We start from the raw sequence: 23,686 nt of genomic DNA on the forward strand, positions 1-23,686 counted from the left end.
TGTGCAGGCTGGTGGTGGTGTAATGGTCTGGGGGATGTTTTCTTGGCACACTTTAGGCCCCTTAGTGCCAATTGGGCAGCGTTTAAATGCCATGGCCTACCTGAGCATTGTTTCTCACCATGTCCATCCGTTTATGGCCACCATGTACCCATCCTCTGATGGCTACTTCCAGCAGGATCATGTCACAAAGCTTGAATCATTTCAAATTGGTTTCTTGAACATGACAATGAGTTCACTGTACTAAAATGGCCCCCACAGTCACCAGATCTCAACCCAATAGAGCATCTTTGGGATGTGGTGGAACGGGAGCTTCGTGCCCTGGATGTGCATCCCACAAATCTCCATCAACTGCAAGATGCTATCCTATCAATATGGGCCAACATTTCTAAAGAATGTTTTCAGCACTTTGTTGAATCAATGCCACGTAGAATTAAGGCAGTTCTGAAGGCGAAAGGGGGTCAAACACAATATTAGTATGGTGTTCCTAATAATCCTTTAGGTGAGTGTACAACCTCATAAAAAACTGATGACATGGAACAATGAACTGAGGGCTCAAATACAGACAGATAATAATCAACGGAAAACAGAACAGTATATTAATTAACAACTATGGAAACTGACGATGACTAGGAACAAAGGCAAAACAAGCACAGGAAACAGTGAAAACGAAACCAAAACAGACTATACACATTACACATAGGAGACATAAAATTAGTTTTTTGAATACAGCTGAAAAAGCAGCACAAAATGGTGGCATTGTGACATCTCAAGATATAAAAAGGGTTCAGGCTTGGAGCCCGAGCGGTGGGCTGAAAGGAATCCCACTTTTTGAGGATGTTTTTATGACGTAAATCTTAGTTAGTTCAGAGCAGATTTGGAAAAGACAAGAGATGTGCTCTTTGCCTTCCTCTAAACCCCATCACCCCCAAGCAGTTGTTTCCATGGTTACTGCAGCTGCCACGTTCTGCAAGTCATCATGTGGAACAACACAAAGTTTGATCTGACAAGTTCCCCTCACAAAAGACATCTGTCATTTTTGAATGAATGCTGTGCCTCATCCAGCAAACACGAACATGATCAGATTTGAGCACAGCGATGTGCGTGCAGCGATCACAATTTATGACTATTTCTTGTGAACTCTTGAGTTTGCGTGTGTAGTTTTCATGATGTCATGATGTGAGTGTGTTGTTGAGGGAGCATCTCAATGGAAACAGATTCACTATGAACATGAAAATAAAACCATCATTACCTCCATAAGTGACACAAATGATTGAAGCTAAAAGAGAGATGGAATACATTAACTGTTTATTTACATTTTAGTGTAATTATCGGGACCAAATATGTGGATTAAAATATTTTTTTAGCATTGAAAGAACGTGTATTTAAAAGATGCAATCAAACACACTTGTGTGTGTTTTGAATAAAAGCCCCCTATCATTTATCGAAGTAACTGGTTTATTGCAGATCTGGTAAACACTGCAGTCTTCTGTTCATTAATTAATGTTTATTGCATTATTTTAGTGTTATGTGTGGCCATGGTGTTTTGTGTTTGTGTGAATAACTTCTGTATACTAGTGTAATTCAGCTTATGGAAAGGCTACTTGTGATGAACTTCTTCATGATTCTTCATGTGGCTTCCTCTTTCACCACCTGCATTATAATGGTGGTTGTCAGTATACGTTAAAGATAGATTTTTGTATGCGTTGTTGGTTTTAATAGCAATGTTCTTGTTTGTAAATTACAGTTTTATACTGTAAATTTTATAGGTTGTTCTGTAAATGCGTTTACATTTTACTGTATTTTTTAAAGAATTATTCTGGCGACCAGAGCTGCCAGGACTTTTTTGTAAAAACAAAGGGTTTTCTATTTGAAAATGTTTTTTTTTTTCCTGTGATGCAAAGCTGAATTTCAGCATCAAAATCTTCAGTGTCACATTCAAGAAATCATTCTGATATGCTGATTTAGAGCTTAAGAAACATTTCTTATTATTATCAATGCTGAAAACAGTTGTGCTGCTTAGTATTTTTGAGGAAACTGTGATACTTTTTTTTCTGGAATCTGAGATGAATAGAAATTTTAAAAGAAAAGCATTTATTTGTAATAATTTTAAAAGAAATGTCTTTACTGTCACTTAATTTCACTATCACTAATTCACTAATTTAATGCATCCTTGCTGAATAAAAGTATTCTTTTTTTTATTACTGACCCATATTTGTCCAAGATTCTTGGATGAATATAAAAAAACAGCATTTATTTCAATAGAAATCTTTTGTAACTTCTGTAACTTTTTATCAACTTCATGCATCCTTGCTGAATAAAAGTATTAATGTCTAAAACAAAATCTTTTGAATGGTTAACTTTCTCGGCTTAGATTTCTATTCCTACTAAAGTTGTCCCTTTTATGCTTAAGGCATAACATGCACATAGGTTATTTCTGCACAAGCTAGTTTATATCATCTGGATTGATCCAGTTTTAGATTTTCTATATAACACCTTTCCCACTCACATAGTGCATCAAAAAGAGGTGTGCATATCTAGCGAAAGTCTAGTATGTGATTCTAACCATATGTGATGCTTTTCTTAGATCTCTTCATAACAACACCCCTGTTGTATTATCTCTAAGCCGCTTCTCACTGAAAGCGAGGCTGGCGCTGTGCCATCATTTGTTCCGCTGGACTTTAAATATCAATTGCCATCATGTGAAGCCATTTAGGACTGTCATTCTTCATTGGCTTGTCTGCAAACAAAGCAGTCATTAGGGATAAGAACTACTCAAAGTGAAGCAGTGTTTCTAAATTATGGATGCAGTGATTTGGTCGGTGACAGAAGCAGAAGACTGTGACAGGCTGAAGACATGATTTGTCTGACATCACCTGTCTCTCTCTAACCAGAACTGATAATCATTGAGTCAGGATTAAGACAAACATGAAAAATCAGTTTTGAGAATTGCAAATGAAGCAGCTAAACGTTTGTAAGATAAAACCGATGATTAGAGAGCACCAGGTATAGGCAGAACTACTCTGTATGCATATTTGCATACAATATTTTGAGTGCACGCTAAAGTAATTAAAATGATTCCAAGCTTTACAAAAAGATTAGCAAACACTCATTAACACTTTGATAAGATGGACGACTCTCTCCATTCAACAAGCCAAGAAGCATTGCAGTGTAATCCAAACAAACAGCTGGAAATCACAAATTATACAACTTTTATGACCTAAGAATTCATTTACAAATCATTTAAGTTTAAAGGAGTAACTATGAATTGGCGAATCTATCCAGGCAGTTGCAAACGTTAAATGGGGTTTAATGGGAAAAGTGTAAAAGTATTGTAAAAGGTAGTTAAATTAGCATTTAAACAATAGATGGCACTAGCAACCCGAAGGGGATGGGTTTAATTCCCAGGGAATGGATGAACTGATACAAATGTCTCCTTTCTTGTAAGTAGCTGGGATAAAGGCATCTCACAAATGCATAAATGTAAATGTGAAATGTCACCATTGCTCCTCATTAACACATTATGCATGTGGGTAAAGCCAATCAAATTCCCGCTTGACAACGTGAAGCCGAATAACTCAGCTGTCACTGGTTTGAATTCGCCAAGGTGCTTCACAGTCAGACTTCTATAAAATCCTTAACTGCTTTCATCTCTCTTCTCTTCTCTTTGACTTTGACACAATAACTTTAAAAGACGGATTTGTAGGTCTTCACTTGCACTACCCTGGATCATACATTTCGCAACACCTTTGGAGCGACTCCCTGAAAATCAATGATAGAGCCGGTCCACACCATTTCTTGATTATCAACAAAACAGGCTTCCAGATAGAGAGAGAGAGAGAGAAAGAGAGAGACATAGAAACACAACTTTTTCTCTACAAAAGGAAAAAGCTGACTAAAAACCCCAGAGAATCGAAGTCAGAGAAGTGAAGCCTCTGGACTTCAAGCATCAAATATCAGAAAGAACTCTTCAGGTATACTGTATCTGCAACAACCTTTTTTTTCTCTGCCTCAACCCAGCCGTCAAAGTATTCAGAAGTCCACTCAAGGGGAGAGACTCGACATCTAGAGCCGAAAACTGAGGTTTTCTCCTTTTAGCCTAATTGTTGGTACATTTGAGTGGATAATACGAGTAGGTCATTATAACCTGTCTGATAGCAACTAGTAATTGTTAGGTTGTTCTTTGACTGATTTCTCCCACTGTGGATTGTGGGGAAATTTAGTTCCCAGAACACTTTCCCCCTCATAGGTCTTAAAAATCACAGCAGGAACTCAAATCACATGCATTTCCTCAGAAAAGAAAAGTAAAGTCCAGCAGCTTCACAGCATGCTGTAAACATGACTTTTTTCCCTCTTCTGAGAACATTCAGCTGTAGTTATCTAAAATGATCTCTAGACAAACCGCTTCGACTCTTTCAAACCCTACTTGTTCAGCAAATTTGATTATTTAATCACTAGACAAATCCATTTGGCACCGAGCCTATCAATCTTTTCTCTTATAATGGAAGAAAGGATTTTCTTTCTTTAATTCAGATTGTCATTACTAAAAGCATACTTCTTAAATACAAAACGCAAATGGAGAGGAAACACATGAATATAACATTGAATTTTCCACAGACAGTGATTGATGCATAAGTTGATGATTGGTTTTGAGGAAAATCCTGCAGAGAAGTGGTGGGAAACACATGTCTAGTGAATTGCTGAATATAATATGGATTTGATGCCCGCTAGCCATGAGCAACACTGCTGAAACAGACAGGTGCGCTTATATCTCTGGGAGGCATCTATAAATCAAAGCTGAATAAATCTGTGTAAGTGCTTTTGTATTTACAGCACTGAAGAAGAAACATATATTTCCTTATGGTTATGATTATGTTATATACCAGTAAGCTGCATTATTAGATTATTTTGAGATCATTTTAAGACAGAGCACTATGATGAAACAAGTAGAGTTCATGAGAGCAAAACTGGAAAAACTCAAGCATTAGCTGTTTTATCCAATCCAGCGCTGCCCAAAAATTCCAGTAGAAACATTTAAATTAAAATGTTATTATAATTAATTATAAATGATATACTTTTGTACTCTTAAACATAAAATATTTTAAATGTAGTTTAATAAATATAATTCAATACAATTTGTAAATACACTACCGTTCAAGAGTATGACCATTTGGTGTCGGTAAGATTTGTAAAGTGTTTTATGCTAATAAAATAAAGAAAAGATAAAACGCTAGCATAAAGGCGCAGGGATATTTTTTTATTGTGTTTGATCAATAACACAGCTCCTCTCACCACATCTGAGGGTACAGCTTGAGGGGGAGGTCACTCCAAATGAACATTGCCTGTCTGATTTCTGTACAGACTCCCGGTTACTGAATTGCAGGGGAGGCAGTCAGACAGACGCAATTTTTCCTAGAACACACAATTACCATCTTCGTGAGGTGAATGCAAAGCGACACAATGAAGTACTTTTGGAAATAATACTTCCAGTTGTGCCCTCCCCAAGATTTTCAGTAAATATAGAAGCATACATGGAAAGAAGAAAGAAAATCCAATAGAAATGGCCTCAGCGTACTGAGATGAGGCACCTGTGTCTTTCATCTGTTCCATCAAGGAGATCGGACAGTTTATTTAGCTGGAGCGGTTTTGATTGCTCATAAATCTGCACATTTCGCTTGACAGCATATGCTGTGTGGAAAGTGGGTCATGTAGGGAAGGTCTGGACTGAGTGGCAAGCCTGTCACAGATTAAAACATGTGGCTGGACAAAATAATGCAAATTTGTGCCCTGCGGCTGCCAGCTTTCTTTAATAAGAGTTGAGGTTTGTTGGCAGTCTTTCGGGAATTGCCAGGAAGATCACTGGGGAAGCTTTGCGACCATTATCATTGGTTGGAATACATTAACATCGGCTTGTGCACAGTTTTCAGGTGGCCAGAGTAAAATTGTGCATGTACCAATCAACCTCTAGGTTTATGAGACAACTGAGCAAAAAAAATAATACTGGGAAGTCACTGAAATTCAACCCGTTCTGAGCAAAACACACGAGGAAGCGTCAATTTCCTCCCTGTTTACGTGTCTGATATTCCTAAACTGAACCCTGAGGATCAATGCACTCTGATCGGAATGACCTTCCAGGGCATCTGCATTTTTTATTCTCCATCTGCGTTCACATTATGCTCCATTTCAGACATGGCTCGCATTCATCTGCTTTCAACTGCTGGCCAATTTAACGCAATTTCCAGATCAAAAATACCTTAGGGGGATTGCGTTACACCACTCTCATTCTCGCCGGTAGCCACTGCGGAGCCTGAGAGCACGCCATTACAAACCCCAAATAAGGCATTAATTGTAAAATTATTTGCTGATTTAAAATAAATAAATAAAAAGAGTGACTGTGTGTAGACATATAAGATACAGCAGTTTTACCCCCAAGTCTGAGGCAAAAGAATCCCTGGATGAAATATATAATATAATATAGTGTAGACGTGATAACTGTTAGGCAAAATCAATCAATCAAATTATATATCCATCCATCCATCTATCAAATTCTTATTTTGGTTGATACATCAAATTATTTTCACACAATAGTGTAACAGCAGCATAAGAAAAAGTACTATAAAACATACAAAAAATTATACTGCTGAAGTTGTGTCTTTCCCTGTTTTTATCTGTTCTTTGTTTCAGCACTGAGCATCTTTATAATATGAAGTGATATAGGTAATTTAAAGCTTATAATATCTGTCACATACTGAGAAAAAATATTAAATATAGACTTGCTTCAGAATACACATTTTGGCTGTACAGAGAATATAGATTTTTATTTTTTTTAAAGCACTATAACAGTCAATACATTATTTTTGTATTGATTACATTTTAAACATGGTTAACTATTTTGTATTTTTTATTTACCAATGTATTTACTTTGTCTGTCTTGTGTTACTCTTATATTGTTTTAGAATCTCTTATAGTGTGTAGATAAAAAATAAATCAAATTTAATTCTGGACAAAAATATACTGTGCGTGCATTAAGTTCAATGGATATAACTGATTTGATTAATACTCAATATAAACATGTATGCATATGTGGCAAAGGCTGTGTCATTTCTGATAAGAGAGTGATTATTTATAGAGGTGGCCAGGTGAAGGTTTAAGCTACAATGGTGGAGTGTTTCGATTTTCAAACAACATTAGAAGGTAATATTAGACTCTGAAATATTGATTCATAACGCAGCAGTATGAGAAATTAAAGCTGGATTCTTTTGATGAGGGTGACCATGAAAACAGAAACTCAGAACGCATTTAGAACAGCCTCCTTTATGTCAAGATCATTTATTCAGCTGGGCTTTCTTACCACATTAACCATATAACAAAAAGAGTTGATCAGAGCTGCCAAACCAGCTGTGCACCTAAACCAGCACGTGCTGCTAAACGTGCAGGTGAACTAAACAGCCATACACGTAGAGGAAAGATGTAGAAAATGAAGCAGAAAGATTGTATTGCACCTGCATTCCTAAACTACAGTTGGAATAAGGCCATGTGTGATTGTTCGGTGATTAGCTCAGATGGATTATAGAAATAGACTTTGAAAAAAAGAGTTATGCAAGTTCAACAGCATCCTATAATTTTAACCACTTTTGTTTCTAGCTTTTCCGTGAAATAACATTTGTGTCACAGGGAGGGGGGAGGAGGGGGGAGCTGTTACTAAGGAGTTTTTTTCCCCTTGTTAAGGGCAGTAATAGAAAACATGGAGACACATTAATATTCCTGTTTTATGCCCCATCTGTTTATTGGGTGGTTGTTCCACTGCCCAAATGACCTGAGTCAACTAAAAATCCAAAGGTCTTCAAAAACTGAATGCGTATTGTTCTATTGTTTAAGATAAGTATACATATAAATACCAAATTGTAAATGTTGGAGTATCAGCAGAATGCTGGTATTTTATTAATACATTTTATATATATTCTATCAATTACATAATTTTAATGAGTTTACCTGAGTCTTATTGGGTTAACACTATAAAAATAAATAAAATTGTATATAAAATAGTGGTAAACCCAAAACACCTGAAATAAAACTTGTTAAAAGACCGTGTTCTTAAATGGAAGAACTATGAGATGCATCAACCTTTATTAGAAATGTGTTTTCTTTTGTGTCATACAATGCACTGTGCACAGCATCAGAAGCAGATGCAGTTTCATTACGGTATGCAAACTTCATGAAAACCTGATGCAAATACCCCTGCAGCAGAAAAAAATGTCAATAACAAACCCTTTTATGAGGATTGATGGCTCAAATTTGAAAACTAGTTACGTGAAGACATCGATAAATTACCCAGTTACCTGCGACAAATTCCTCTGTGGATTTCTACTGTATCAACAGGAACTTAAATATTTGCATTTCTAAAAAACAGCCGCAGACCCCCCACAACTACAGCGTTTCGGTTTAGTCACATCGTTTTTTCACGTCTTAAGAGTCTGTCGAAATGAAGTATATTCCCCTCTCTTTGGTATAGAAACTGTGAACTCCAAGCAGCAAATGGAACAAGCTGGGTAATTGTGCTCACTTTTCTCACTCAAAATCGTTCTGCACTTTATGGCTGAATGGAAGTGGAGTGGGATGCTTGTGGCAGGGGCCATTCAGCGTAGGGAGGTTTGCAGGATTGAAAATCAACAGGCAATGTGTAGTTATGCTGCTCACTGATTAAAAGAGATCAACACCATTGATTTTCTGTACACTTAAATCATTCTCTCTTATAGGATTTCAGTCAACAGCTTTGGTGGCAACGACTGTTGGTGTCGGAGCCATTTATCCTTTCCCTCTTCTGTCGATATGTGGAAAGCACCCAGCAACATAATTCAGTTAAAATGACTGGCCTATCATTGGACCATGTCATTTTAAGGCCCCCGTCTATTTGGCCAAAGTGCAAGTTTCTAAACCGAAAAGACATGTTTAACATTATTTAAAACGGGCAATGTTTTGCTTTTGTAGGGGGTGGAAAAGACCTTTAAAGCAAATTGAAACATCCCATCCACTCGTGTAGCGGTAATACAACATGGGGGCACAAGCAATTTGTTGAAACGCTTAGTTTTTTACCCTAATTACACACTTACTTCCAGCTGTGCAGCTGGTGGAGGGAAGCCATTTGCTGTTAATGAGTATCCAACGGACTTACAACAAATACGTAATGCTGTGCAGGCGCTGCTGTTAGTATTAGGGAAGGAAGCGAATTCAAAATGCATTTAACTTTAGTCATTTGAAACTTTCTTTAAGTGCTTAACTCTTAAGGAACACAAAAAACCAGAATGGCATTTTGAAATGAATGTGTGATGTGTGTTACAATCAGCCGGAAAAGCAGGGACATCTTCACGAGTGTCTGTCCTCACCTCTTCCTCTCTCTCCAACAGAAGACATCTAAATTAAAGGCATCTATAGCAGGAGCTCTTATCCACAGCGACTTACAAAAGTGCATTTGTTTTCCCATGTGAGACTGCCATGGTCAACATATGGCAAGCATACCAGCATGAATGGTTTACTAGTACAGCAACAATAGCTATAAAGAGGCGAAAACTGTATGTGTGTGGTTCAGGTATACCCTACGTTATGGGGATAAAATGTCCTCACAAAGATGGCAATATCCGAAATACATTTTGGGGGGGTCCCCATGAGGAAAACGGCTTATAAATCATCAAGTGTGCTTTTTGAAAATCTAAAAATGCTTTTCTGTGATGGGTCGGTTTAGGTGTAGGTTTGTACAGTATAAAAAAAAACATTATGTCAATGGAAAGTCTCCATAAAGCATGGAAACCCAACGTGTGTGTGTAATGATTGGGCTTATGATTGTCAAAATAATAATCGAAAGCATGACCCAAAAAACGTATATGAATGCAAAAAAGGGGATCAAAATGACTTGTATTGGATGGTTTTCTTCAAAGTAAAGGCAGCTGTTTTATCTATATCAGAGCAATGAAATGATAATTTAAGAACTTGATTACAAATGTTTGAATGTTGATTTGTTCAATTTCAATGTACATGTACAATAAAAAAAAGTATCACTAATTATAACTATGTCAGGATTCCACCAGCTCCATTCACTCCTCCCACTCGTTCATTATCACCCGAGTTCTGATCACCATCACCTGCACCTCATCATTCCATCTCCCTTTATATTCATCTCCCCTTCACACACTCATTGTCTGGTCTCGTCTCTACATGACACACAGACTCACCCATGCTACTCACCCGCTACTTACCTGCTCTCCTTTGGATTCTCTTCAACCCCTGGCCTTCGTATACCATCTTCAGTCTTCAGCCATCCGTCTGCAACCCTTCCATGTGATCTTCCATCTGCATCTGCAACAGAGACTCTTATTATCCATCAGCTAACTTCCCATCTGACTATCATCTGTTTGAACACTCACCATATCTCCGTCTGCTTCTAAAAAACCTGTTAATAAACATTGTTACACTTACCACCTGTCTGACTCCTGTTCCATCTATGACAGAAGACCAGACCACAAAATGCAGAATCCAGCGGAGCCTGTTGGAAATCCACCACGCGATCCATTCGCGGAACTCGTTCAGGCTGTTCGCCAATCTCTACTTCCTTCTCCACCAGCTAAACCACCCACCGTTCCCGAAGATATCCTTCACTCTGCACGCCAGCATTTACTTCCGCAAACACCCGCTGCTTCGTCAGCTGCTTCGGAGCAGAAGGCCATGGAGGAGTATGTGGAGGAAGCCCTTAAACAAGAGTACATTCGTCCATCTATATCCCCTGGCGCTTCCAGCTTCTTTTTCGTGGCTAAGAAGGACGGAGGCTTGAGGCCGTGCACAGATTATCGTCATCTCAACTCTCAAACCGTGAAGTTTAGTTATCCCCTTCCTCTGGTCCCAGCAGCACTGGAGCAGCTGCGTGGAGCACGCATCTTTTCCAAACTAGATCTACGCAGTGCGTACAACTTGATCCGAATTCGTCGGGGCGATGAATGGAAGACGGCATTCATCACGCCCTCCGGCCATTATGAGTACCGAGTCATGCCCTTCGGGTTGTCCAACGCTCCAGCAGTCTTCCAAGGGTACATGAATGAGGTCTTCCGGGAATATCTCAACAGATTTGTGGTTGTCTACATTGACGATATTCTCATCTACTCCCCGTCTCTCTCTGAGCATCAATGTCACATCTCTCTTGTTCTGGAGAAGCTGAGAGCTCATGAACTGTATCTAAAACTGGAGAAATGTGAGTTTCACACCACCACTGTTCAATTTCTGGGATACATCATTGACCAACAGGGAGTTCAGATGGACCAGAGGAAGGTGGAAACTATTCGGAACTGGCCCCAACCCTCTACTGTGAAGAATCTTCAGCGATTCCTCGGGTTCGCCATTTCTATAGAAGATTCATCAATAATTACAGTCACATCAGTTCTCCTCTCACATCTGCTCTAAAGGGCCGGCCCAAGTCTCTGTCCTTATCTCCTGAAGCCATCTTAGCCTTCCAACACCTCAAGGAAGCCTTCCTGACCGCTCCAATCCTGGTTCATCCTGACCCTGAGATTCCCTTTGTCGTCGAGGTGGATGCGTCCTCCACAGGAGTTGGAGCGGTTCTCTCCCAGCGGCAGGGTGATCCTCCCAAACTGCGCCTTCTTCTCTAAGAAGCTATCCCCGGCGGAGCGGAACTATGATATCGGGAATCGAGAACTGCTCGCCATCAAGTTGGCCTTAGAGGAGTGGAGGCATTGGCTGGTGGGAGCTAATCACCAGTTCGAGGTTATAACCGATCATCGCAACTTGGAATACCTCAGAGGCGAAAAGGCTAAATCCTCGTCAAGCTCGATGGGCCCTCTTCTTCACTTGCTTTGATTTCCTCATGTCTTACCGACCTGGCAGTAAGAATTGTAAAGCAGATGCTCTCTCTCCCGTCTTCGTCATCCTTCCTGCGAAGATTCTTCGCCTGAACCTATTCTCCCTCCAGCCATGTTCGCCAACCCGATCATCTGGGACATCGGCGAGCAGATTTCCCAAGAGAACCGTCGCCATCCCGCTACGCTGGGAGGTCTAGAGGGGCGCGTCTTCATACCTCGTCACCTTCGTGCCGCCCTTCTGGACTCCACTCATACCACTCCGGGCTCTGGACATCCAGATAGCAGGCGTACCCTCTCGCTCCACAGTAACCGGTACTGGTGGCAGTCCATTTCTCAGGAGGTCTCCAGGTACGTCAGAGGATGCTCAGTCTGTGCTGTTACCAACACCCCCAGAAGACTCCCGAAGGGCAAGCTTGTGCCACTTCCTATCCCACAACGACCATGGTCTCACATTGGAGTTGATTTCATGACTGTCAATCACACTTGCATCTTCGTCGTTGTGGATTGCTTTTCAAAGGCCTGAAAGCTAATTCCATTGCCGGGGCTTCCAACTGCTTTTGAGGCCGCTGAAGCTCTCTTCAATCATGTGTTTCGGAACTTCGGCATCCCCGAAGACATTGTGTCGGACAGAGGTCCACAATTCATCTCTAGAGTGTGGCAAGCGTTCTTCAGGCTCCTCTGGGTTACGGTCAGCTTGTCTTCTGGATACCACCCTGAGACTAACGGCCAGACTGAGCGGAAGATCCAGGAGATTGGACGGTACCTGAGGACCTATTGCCACCAGTACCAGGACAGCTGGAGACAGTTCCTCCCTTGGGCTGATTACGCCCAGAATTCCCTTCGGCAGTCCACCACTGGGCTCACCCCCTTTCAGTGTGTCCTGGGTTTTCAACCGCCACTCTTCCCTTGGTCTGGTGAGCCCTCTGAGGTTCCAGCTGTTGATTACTGGTTCCATCAAAGCGAGAGGGTATGGGACTCGGCTCACGTGCATCTCCAGCAGGCATTGCGGAGAAAAAAGCAGATCGTCGCCGTTCGGAACCTCCTCAGTACCAGCCTGGACAGAAGGTGTGGCTTTCGACCCGGGACATTTGCCTCCGCCTGCCTTGCTGTAAGCTGAGTCCTCGATACATTGGTCCTTTCACCGTGCAGAGGCAGCTGAACGAAGTCACCTACAGGCTAAACCTTCCTCCTCAATACCGGATTTCACCTTCTTTCCATGTGTCACTGTTGAAGCCCTTCACTGAACCTGTCACTTCTCCTCCCACAGAACCTGTTCCGGCTGACGTACCACCTCCTCCGGTTCCCATTGAAGAGGAGCCCATCTACAAGGTCCGCACCATCTTGGACTCACGGCGACGAGGGCCGTGGCTAGAATACCTGGTTGACTGGGAGGACTATGGCCCAGAGGAGCGGTCGTGGGTTCCTCGCGAGGACATCCTGGATCCTGCTTTCCTCACTCAGTTCCATGCCGACCATCCTGATCGCCTTGCTCCCAGGCCTCGGGGTAGACCTCGTCGCCGTCTTCGTCCCTCTTCTCAGTCGTCAAGAGCCGCCTCGGAGGAGGGGGGTACTGTCAGGATTCCACCAGCTCCATTCACTCCTCCCACTCGTTCATTATCACCCGAGTTCTGCACCATCACCTGCACCTCATCATTCCATCTCCCTTTATATTCAGCTCCCCTTCACACACTCATTGTCTGGTCTCGTCTCTACATGACACACAGACTACTCACATGCAACTTACCCGCTACTTACCTGGCCTCCTTTGGATTCTCTTTAACCCCTGGCCTTCGTATACCATCTTCAGTCTTCAGCCATCCGTCTACAACCCTTCCATGTGATCTTCCATCTGCATCTGCAACAGACTCTTATTATCCATCAGCTAAGTTCCCATCTGACTATCATCTGTTTGAAAACTCACCATATCTCCGTCTGCTTCTGCAAAACCTGTTAATAAACATTGTTACACTTACCACCTGTCTGACTCCTGTTCCATCCGTGACAAACTATAGCGTGTGTGTTTATGTAAGAAATGTTAATTTGCTGGAATCATTTACAGATTATCTAGTAAAAACGTTTTCACCTGGATTTCTTTGAGGGAATGAAACTAGTCAAAGATTAGGATGCGCCTTCTTTCAGGTGTGTACAATGTTTTGACTGATTGTCTATGAAAGATCATATGAAGTATCATTTTTTTTTTACACAAAATATAACCGACATAGCTCCAAACCACTAACCAAATTTTCACAATACATCCACTTTCTTGTCCCACCTACCTTTACCAGTTTCATTCAAAAATATTTCAGACTAAAGATGCAGACTGGGTTGATAATGTTTCATGTTCATTTTGAGATCATGAGGGCTATGAAGTGAGGGTGTGAAAAGACCTGTTATGATATTTGGATGAATATGTCACATGGACAGAATACATGGTGAGAAGCAGATGGCACTTCTGTATCTTCACTTCCTCTGACTGAAGACACATCAGATGACTTTAAGAGTGAGAAACGCCAACATTGACAGTGGACAGATGTTCCTCGCTTTGATGCCTCATGTGTGGAGATGTAAGACGTTCCTTTCTAGTTAAAAGCATAGTTCACCTAAAAATGACAAATCTGTCATCATGTACTCACCCTCATGTCATTCCAAACCCATATGACTTACTTTCTTCTGTTAAACATAAAAGGAAGATATTTTGAAAAATGTCTCTTTTTTCTCTCCATACAGTAATAAGTCAATGGGGTCCAATGTTGCTTTAGACCCCATTTTCTTCTTGACAATCTTCAAACAACTTGTTTTGTATTCCACAATATAGAAAAAGAAAGTCATACAGGTTTGGAACAGCATGAGGGTTTACTTACCATAATACAACATTCAGCATTTTCATTTGTTCATTTGTATACACTTCAATAGTTATTCAAGTTCACATACTTATCTCAAGAAAAAAACTAATTGAAAACGTAATAATGCTAGTCACGAGGCAGTATTTCAGGTCTAAATTTTGATATTAATTTGACCCTGATTGATTATATGGTTTGTTTAAGGCCAGATATAAAGTGATTGGTTAGCAGAATCCATCACAGAGTTTGCCATTTCAGAGGTGGCATGTTTGAAGGGCAACAGTACTGACATTTCCCTTGTTGCCGGAAACTGTCTAACAAGGGATTCCATGGTGTCACCAGCCGCTCAGTTCAGAAGTGTAAGGGAGACAGACGTTTACAGCTGAAAATAGCTCACTCATTATCAGCGCAAAATAAATGAGTGGAGGGAGCCTTCCACAATCAGCCCAAAATAAAGCAGTGACATTTTGATCCATCATCACCTACTGTAATAGTCTTCCTAAAGTTGAATAAAAACACATTAGTGGTTTTAAATGTTCCGAGGACTAAACGTTTAGCGCATCAATCTAAAAAGAGCGTAATGTGTCCTGTATAGTGTTCCAAATGCAAAGATTAATTCCACTCCAGTACATGCTAATCAAAGGCAACTCCCAATCACTTGTTACGTAAGTTTCGAAACAGCCTGTAAAATACGGGCAGCTTAATTCCCTTTACTCTAGAGTTGTGCTCTAGATTTAGTTCATTTGGCAGAAGAGGCTTATTTCCATCAGCACTACACTGCTATAACGGGGAGGGTGTGTATGTGTGTCCATGTGTGTCATAAAGGGTAAAGGCAGGGGGTGAGGGTTTAGTGAAATGCCCTTAGTTATATTGCCCATTACAGAGCTCCAAGAGTCCCAGTGGACCACCAACGTGGGCCACAATAAAACTAGTGGACAGATGGAAATAGCCAGAGAAATATTCCCTATTCACATTCTGACAAAAAATAGGCAGCCACCCCCCATTAAACTACAAGGTCACTTGTTTATGAACAAACGTGATAAGATATGACTTTTTGTTTGTTTGTCAGTTTCGATAAACTCGCAATAATCTACTGTACAGTCAGATGTTTTCAGATATGTGGTGAACCGTTTATAAAATTAGGAAATACAAATCAACAATTGTTTTTTTCAGTGGTATGAAATGAATATGGCTTAAAGTATGTGAGAATTATTTTGAAATGAAGCATTCAAAAAGCACATATAAGTGTGTGTTTATCCACATTCTCTTGGCCATATATTTAATGTAAAAAAAAAGAAACACTCTAATGACCTCATTGTTCATTTATGAGTAAAAGACCCCTTGGTGACAAACATTGTCTGAAAATGAATCCTTTTGTCTTTCAGAAAAGCAGGTTAATTACCGAACCAGCATCCATTACATAAGTGCTGAATTATTTACATTATGGACACATCCGGCCAAATAGAAGCCTTTGCCATGGATAAAATGTAGGGGGGGGGGAAAGCTGATGGGCTTTCGTGTGGTGAATGTATTGATTTTTAAAAATTTGAAAAGAACATTGAGCAGGTCAGCAAAATAAAACACACCACTTCTGAAGTAATGCACAGTTGTTATGGCTGATCTGAGGAACGGGTTTTTATAATGTAGCTGTGTGGAGTGACAAACTTCTGTGGCACTGACACAATACAAAGATTAATGGAAAAGTGAAGCTGTGCAACTCAAAACAGAGCACTTTGAGAGACATCATTATTCCTGGATTGATTATTTACAAGGACATGCAACAAAAAAGGAAAAGAAACCACCCACAAGGTATCCACTCACAGAGGTGTTGTGTTATATAAAATTCAAAAAAAAATGTGAACACCATTTCGACAGATTATAATCTGTCCTATAATCAATGCAGCTTCTACAATGGAAGCATATGCTGCGTTGTGTTGATATGCGTCTATTCTTGACAAGCTCCAGAGCTAGTCTGACCACTAATTATGCATGTCTGTATGAAATTAAATTAATTTACTTAAGAAATATAAGAGTATGTGTTTTATTTCCTTATAATTATTATTCTAAACTTCTCACCGCTACATCAAAGCCAACTCATAAGGCTTATAGTCTGTGCTTTATTACTTTAAATTATCTTATATTACATGTAAAATCACATAAATAAATATTGAAATATATTAAAGAAAAAACATTTATTTTAAAGTGTGATAATATTTCACGTTCTTACTGTATTTTTGATCAAATAAAAGCAGAGCAGCACACGCTATATTTTCCCAGTAACGGTATACCGCGCAACCCTACAATGGACGATCCTCGTCCCTATTTGCGCAGTTCAATTGCGTGTGACAAACGTTGCCAGTGTGAAAGCATGATGGGTGTGTGCTGCTTCTGCGCTGTTTCTGCTCTGCTTGGCCGTCCAGTATGAAGTCATTACGATATCATGATTTTGCTCATTTCGGTACTGGACACACTGCTGTTCCGAAGTACACTGCTAGTACCCCTTTTCCACCAAGACAGAGCTGGTGCTGGTTCGGAGCCAGAGCCTAGTTTCAATTTGGTTCTTTGTTTTTCCACACGCAAAGCACCAGCTCCGAACCAGGAAAAGTGGTTCTTAAGTAGCACCAATTCATTGCTGGTCTAGAACAGAGCCAAGTAAGAACCGCTTGCGTCAGGGGCTGGGGGCGGGGTTACCGTGACCAACAAGACGAATAGAAACTTGTGACCGCCATTTTTAAATAGCAGCTAGTCGAGCTAATAACAGCTTGCTTATAATATCCGTGACCGTCTATGTAAGTTAAGGCGAGCTGCACAAACGCGTTGGATTCCGATGTATTTTTGCAAACCCATGAGCATCCATAGTAACGCAACGTCCGTTATTGTTGATGGCTTGTTCGAGATGCATCGGAGCGGCGCGGACCGATCGGAGCTGCGGGAGTGTTTGGAGATCATACGACTCCTTGTGCTTTTGGATCGCTTTCGCAGTGCATTGATGTCATGCGGGGATCGATCTGCGAGAAGCCGATGTATCTCGAACAAGCCTGGCGTGTTTGTGTTTGGCGCTACCGCACTAGCGTTGCTGGGCAACATGAGACGTATGCAGTGACGTAAGATCTGGCTCTGTTGTGGCTCTCTAGCCGGTGGAAAGGCAAACCGGTTCTTAGTAAGCTTGTCAGTCGAACCAACTCCGAACCAGCTCTGGCTCTGGCTCTGAACCAGCACCCGGTTCTTGTTGGTGGAAAAGGGGTATAGGTGGCTGTGTGCTACAAACAAACTGAGCATCTGTCGCTTGACCATCCTTACTACGTACAGGGCATTAAGAGATCAACAGGTGAGTGTATCATTCAAACTAAGACTTTTATACTTTCAACATTGATCAATGCACATACATAAAATTGCATCGTTTAAATAACACGAAAGCTCCAGCGTGCTGCCACACTAGAAACAATGTTTAAAGCTGCAATACGCAGTTTTTCCTCTTTGTCGGCATCTCTGTTCGAAATCTGCAATTGTAGTCATTCGCGGAATTATTAACTTTACGTCAGTTGTAGCCTACTTCGACACTAGCCTGGCTAACGTCAGATCCAAATCTCATTGAGACTTGGGTCTGGGAACCACATGTTCATTTTCTCGTATTTGAGGCGTGGTTTCCGAATGCCCAGAGCCGTTTATTGGGTGCTAAGCATGTCTATCAAATGCGACTGTACGTAGCTCATAGCCAATCGTTCCAATTATTCCAGATGACGTGTGTAGAGCGACAGAAATTAGACGAGGAAGAAGACGAAGGGTCAGAGATTTATGTGTACACGATGGCGTGTATCATGCGTGAACGGCGCGTATTTTTTTCGCCATGCATGTTAATCAATAAGTGCATTCACACCGGGAGCAAGAGCAGCGCGTGAGCAGCAGTTTCGGAGTCGAATCTGTTTTTACTGCTCTGCTCACGCTAAATTAAAGTGAAAGCACTCTTTTGATGGACAAAAATAAATATGATTTCACACAAAAAGTGCCCAAAATGCACAGAATAAGCATGTTTAGTGAGTTTTAACAAGAACTTGAGTAGGCATATAAAAGAAAATAAAGACTCAAAAATATTTATAGAAGATTTAGGCTACCTGGTAAAATTTGTTTTTATTTATTCAGTTTAGGTGAAAGTTGTGTATTATATAAAAAAAAACTAAAGTAAACTAGCCAGAAAATATTATATATAAACGTTCTTTTAGTTTATGTAACACACAGACAGCTACAGGCTAGCACAACCCAAATCAAACCCGAGTGTGTGGTTTATTTGTGTGTTTTATTTTTTATCCGCGGAGTTGCAGTCTTGTAAACATATCGAAAGTATGACTGAAACTAATAGATTGGAGCCATTTTCTGGGTTGTTTTGTTGTTTAACATTTATATGCGAATGTTGTGCACCTCCCGATTACAAACTTGCAAGACTATCAATGTTATAAATGACCAACTTCTAAAAACAAATGTATAGTTGTCTTTGTAAAGAATGGCTCGCTTATGTAGCTTTGGAGCCGCTGCTGTGACACTGTACAAACGCTTCCAGTGTGAATACTCTTGCGCGTCTGCAGCTGCAGTGACGATGTAGTTACGCTGACGCGCTGCTCAAGTGCCGCTGCTTGCGGTGTGAAACCTATGTGTGAAACGGCCGTAAGGCTGCATCGAAAGGTAACTTCGTGTCTTCTGCCATGTTGGATCCATACGTATAAACAAACTGCTCAGTGCTTTGGTGTGTCGCATAGACTTCGTCATCGTCTTGCTGCTCCCTCCCCGTTCTGTGATTGGTTCCCTAGATGAGGCGAAAATTTGGTCCATGGTATCCAGACTACCTACTATATATATCATGCTGTATTTGTCGTTTACATGATAAAAGCAATCTTAAAGTTAAAATATACCTCTAGTTTTTATCAATTAAACAGGCTTTTGAGGTTTGGAAAGAAAAAAAATCTCCTGGCTATAATGTGTTTTAATGTATATATATTTTTTCTCACAGTGCTGAATGCCGTACAGTGACTGTGAAACATGGAACACCTCACTTATATTGTATGATTTTATAGTGAAATGTACTGTTTCATGTTAACTCTGATGTATTTTAGCCAACATGGGCACTGAAAAAAATACAAGCTGCTTACGCATCTAGTGTTAAACACGCCTTAAGTCAACATTCAGAGGCGATGTAAAGCTTCAGCCCTTCCAGAGTAGACAGACTCTGCGACAGCTTACTAGTCGCATCCGGTGTGAACAGGGTTTCAGATCTCTACCTGTCTACTGGGTGCTCTGGCTACTTCCAAACATGTTAAAGGGTTGTAGAGATATTCATATATAAAAATGTTTGTTGTTGACCTTTAGTATTGACATTTCTAGAAGTGGGCGATCAGGTTAGGGTTAGACTGGTGTTAAAGTCGACATTAGAAAAAGCTCTGACTTACAATGTGGAGCATGAGGTAGTCTCCCAGGCCAGGGGCACTGTCGATGCGGATCAGGATGCCATCCTTGAGAGAGGTGCTAAAGCCCACAGTCAGCCTGTCCGTACGGGTGCTCGGGCGCTCATTGGCTGGCCAGTTAAAGGTTATGACACCTCCTCCTTTCCCAAAGATATACGTTGTTCCAGCTGTAAAAAACAAGAAGAGATGCAAAGATTAGCTTATGTAATACTGAGACTTGACTCTGAACGTATTTAAACTGCGAGACGGTTTTTATGGAACTGTGTGCAGAAAAACCTTTTCATAAAAATGTTAAAATGAAGTGTGACAATTAAAAAGCCTAATAATTAATAATAATAATAATTCATTACATTTATATAGCGCTTTTCTAGGCACTCAAAGCGCTTCACATGGAAGGGGGAATCTCCTCAACCACCACCAATGTGCAGCATCCACTTGGATGATGCGACGGCAGCCATATTGCGCCAGAACGCCCACCACACACCAGCTTACTGGTGGAGAGGAGACAGAGTGATAAAGCCAATTAGTGTATATGAGGATGATTAGGAGCCATGATGGACAGAGGCCACTGGGCAAATTTGGCCAGGATGCCGGGGTTACACCCCTACTCTTTCGAAAGACATCCTGGGATTTTTAATGACCACAGAGAGTCAGGGCCTCGGTTTAACGCCTCATCCGAAGGACGGTGCTCTTTGACAGTACAGTGTCCCCGTCACTATACTGGGGCGTTAGGACCCACACAGACCACAGGGAGAGCGCCCCCTGCTGGCCTCACTAACACCTCTTCCAGCAGCAACCTGGTTTTCTCAGAAGGTCTCCCATCCAGGTACTAACCAGGCTCAGCCCCGCTTAGCTTCAGTGGGCAACCAGTCTTGGGCTACAGGGTGATATTGCTGCTGGCGATACCTAATATAGGTATCGCCAGTAAGCTGGTGTGTGGTGGGCGTTCTGGCGCCCTAATATAATACCTAATATAGCCTATAGAAAATGTTTCTATCATGAATTTTCAGCCAAAGTGAACTATAAATTGAAGAGGCCTATATATACAGTTTGGGGTCAGTAAAATATTAATACTATTAATTTGAAAGAAAATAATAATTTTATTCAGTGAGAATGTATTACAGTGATGGGACAGTAAAGACTTTTACATTGCAACAAAAAAATCGATATCAAATATCAACTTTCTATTTAGTTATTCTATCTCTATTTAGTGAAATTCACAATTCACTCACATGTCATTTTAAACGCAGTAGACGAATAACAGCAAAATATAAACCAGAAGAAAACGACACGTTGTCACATCCAAAAACGCTACTAGTACTAGAAACCAATGACATGCCACTAAAATGTCCTCTTCAAGTTTCCACAACTAGGCCAAAGACTTTTGAGAAAAGTCCTGACATTTTTAAACAGTCAGCGGCAGCTCTTACTCGTGTTCTCGTAGCACTAGCGATCAGACCTTAAGCATGAATAATGCCCACACCTGGGTCAGAAAAGTCATAATTCTTCAGGCTCATATTCTCAGCAGAGCCTGCAGGAAAATGCTGTGACCTATCCAAGTTAAATATAACTCTTTCCAGGGAATAACAGCCGGAGCCTTTGATGAATGAATTCTGTTATTATCATGCATTATACTTGGGAAAAGGTAAACGCAAAAGGCTTCACCTGGAATAGAGGTAGGGCAATAATTCTTTCTGATTTGACCGGTGCATGCTGAAACGGTGTCACGGTAAACAAAAGCACTGTTGGTTAAACTACAATTTCACGGGACTATTTGTTTTGGACAACAGTTGCAATGGTGGGAATTGTGGTGCAAAGCAGTTCTGTTGATTTTCCCTCCTCTTTCAACACTCCACCAACAAATGGCTGCATGTACGCTAGGAAGGAAGACAGCTGGCAGAACTGCCCTCCACTCAAGGGGCCTGTCAAGTGGAACATCTGGCCCTGGAGCGGATCATGCACTCACACAATATATCGCCCCCCTCCATCTCCAGCAGACACGGTCCCTTTATGGCTCTCATTCTCAATTTGAGTCGTTGACTTCAGCGAATCTTTCCCTTGACAGCTTGGCAAGTCATTGGGGCAGCAGCATGTAATGTATATGCAAGATGCGTCCAGACGCATTAAGAAGTTATGAATTTACCGTTACAGGCGACACATCCGTCATTAACTTCTGACAGATCGCAACAATACAGAACGGCAAGTCACAGCTGGAAATGCGATGCCGCCATAGGTGCAATCTTTTGCTCACGGACAAGACAGAACTGAACCTCATTTGCACTTGTCCGCGTTTGAATGAAAATTATTCAGAGGTTATGCATTTAATATCATAAGCAGAGGCACGAATTCTTTTGCTATTACGTTTTTACTCAGAAAGCACTTAAAGGTTATTACCTTTCCTTTTTTTATGATTTGGAGGTGCTCTAGACTTGCGCTGTTATGTCAGACATGTAATGACTGTGAGGCTTTTAAAACAATTAAGAAACCTAAGTGTGCCATTCCTTTATGCATTTTGATGAGCTCGCCGATATTTTCTGTGATATATTTCAGATTAAGACGTACAAGGGAAAAGCAGCGGAACATTTTAATAAAGAGGAAGGAGTGTCAATGGTTTACTCAAAAGCAGTGCCTGTCTGCAGAATGGAGGATGTTCTTTAATAAATTAGCTGCCAGCTTCAAACAACCCAGCTAATGTGAATCTTAACCTGATAAGCATTCAAATGAGGACAGAACCCCGCAAACAGAAAAGAAGAAGAAGAAAGGACGTATTGAGATGCATACAATAGGTATAGATTTTATTTTAGGGTTTCAAGTGCTAATGGTTGCCTTGGTTAGAATTGTCCATTAAGTAAAAGGGCAGTATCTCTTCAAATGGAGGGTGTTCTACCTTTAATAGATAGTCCACTGACCTACAATACATAGACTGAATCATCAATAACCAGTCAATTATCTTACAGAGCGTAACGGAAAACATCCAGACATTTCCCCACGTTTACGTGGGCTACATTGCAATGTGAAATGTGTATTCATGTCTGTATAGATGATGTGAATGTTATTGAAATCATTTAAGGTACCAAAAAAAAGAACAAATATTTGGGAAAGCAGGAAATAAGAATGTTTTGTCACTTAGTAACTGCATATCAAACAAAACTGTAGGTCCCAATGTACTATTAATTAAATATTAAACACACTTCAAATGTCACATTTTAGAATCATAAGACAAATAAATACAGTGCTCTACCCTCGGGTTCAAAAATCCATATAATTAAGTCCAAAATCAATGCTGAGAAAAATACAAAAATACCCATAAGCCCTTGTGCTTAAATAATTCAATTATTTGTATGGTCATGGGAAAGCACAGTAATTAAAAAAAATAATATAATATTAATTATTTTATAAATAGTAAACAAAATTATATAAAATATTATATTCTAATATAATAAATATATTAATTAAAAACAAAATGTAATTTAGAATGAAACATTTTAAGCAAATGTAATTAAACGTTTATGTTCTATAAATGAGCAATATCACA

The 23,686-nt window shown here is 40.4% G+C and overlaps 1 protein-coding gene across 33 annotated transcripts in view; it reads right to left on the minus strand.

The window, feature by feature from the left end:
- Positions 1–23,686, minus strand: part of nrxn3a (neurexin 3a) — a 320,634-nt gene that overhangs the window by 57,717 nt on the left and 239,231 nt on the right. For all 33 annotated transcript variants that reach the window (XR_008808997.1, XR_008808996.1, XR_008808995.1 and 30 more), the window contains one exon: positions 20,137–20,318. Coding sequence is in view for 30 of the 33 variants with exons in the window: in XM_056267190.1 (XP_056123165.1) it covers positions 20,137–20,318 (182 nt within the window). In the remaining 3 variants the exon portion in view is untranslated. The remainder of the gene's footprint in view (positions 1–20,136; positions 20,319–23,686) is intronic.

This window comes from Rhinichthys klamathensis, unplaced genomic scaffold (assembly GCF_029890125.1).
Source record: "Rhinichthys klamathensis goyatoka isolate OS25496 unplaced genomic scaffold, OSU_Roscu_1.1 h1tg000256l_1, whole genome shotgun sequence".
NCBI classification, from domain to species: Eukaryota; Metazoa; Chordata; class Actinopteri; order Cypriniformes; family Leuciscidae; genus Rhinichthys; species Rhinichthys klamathensis.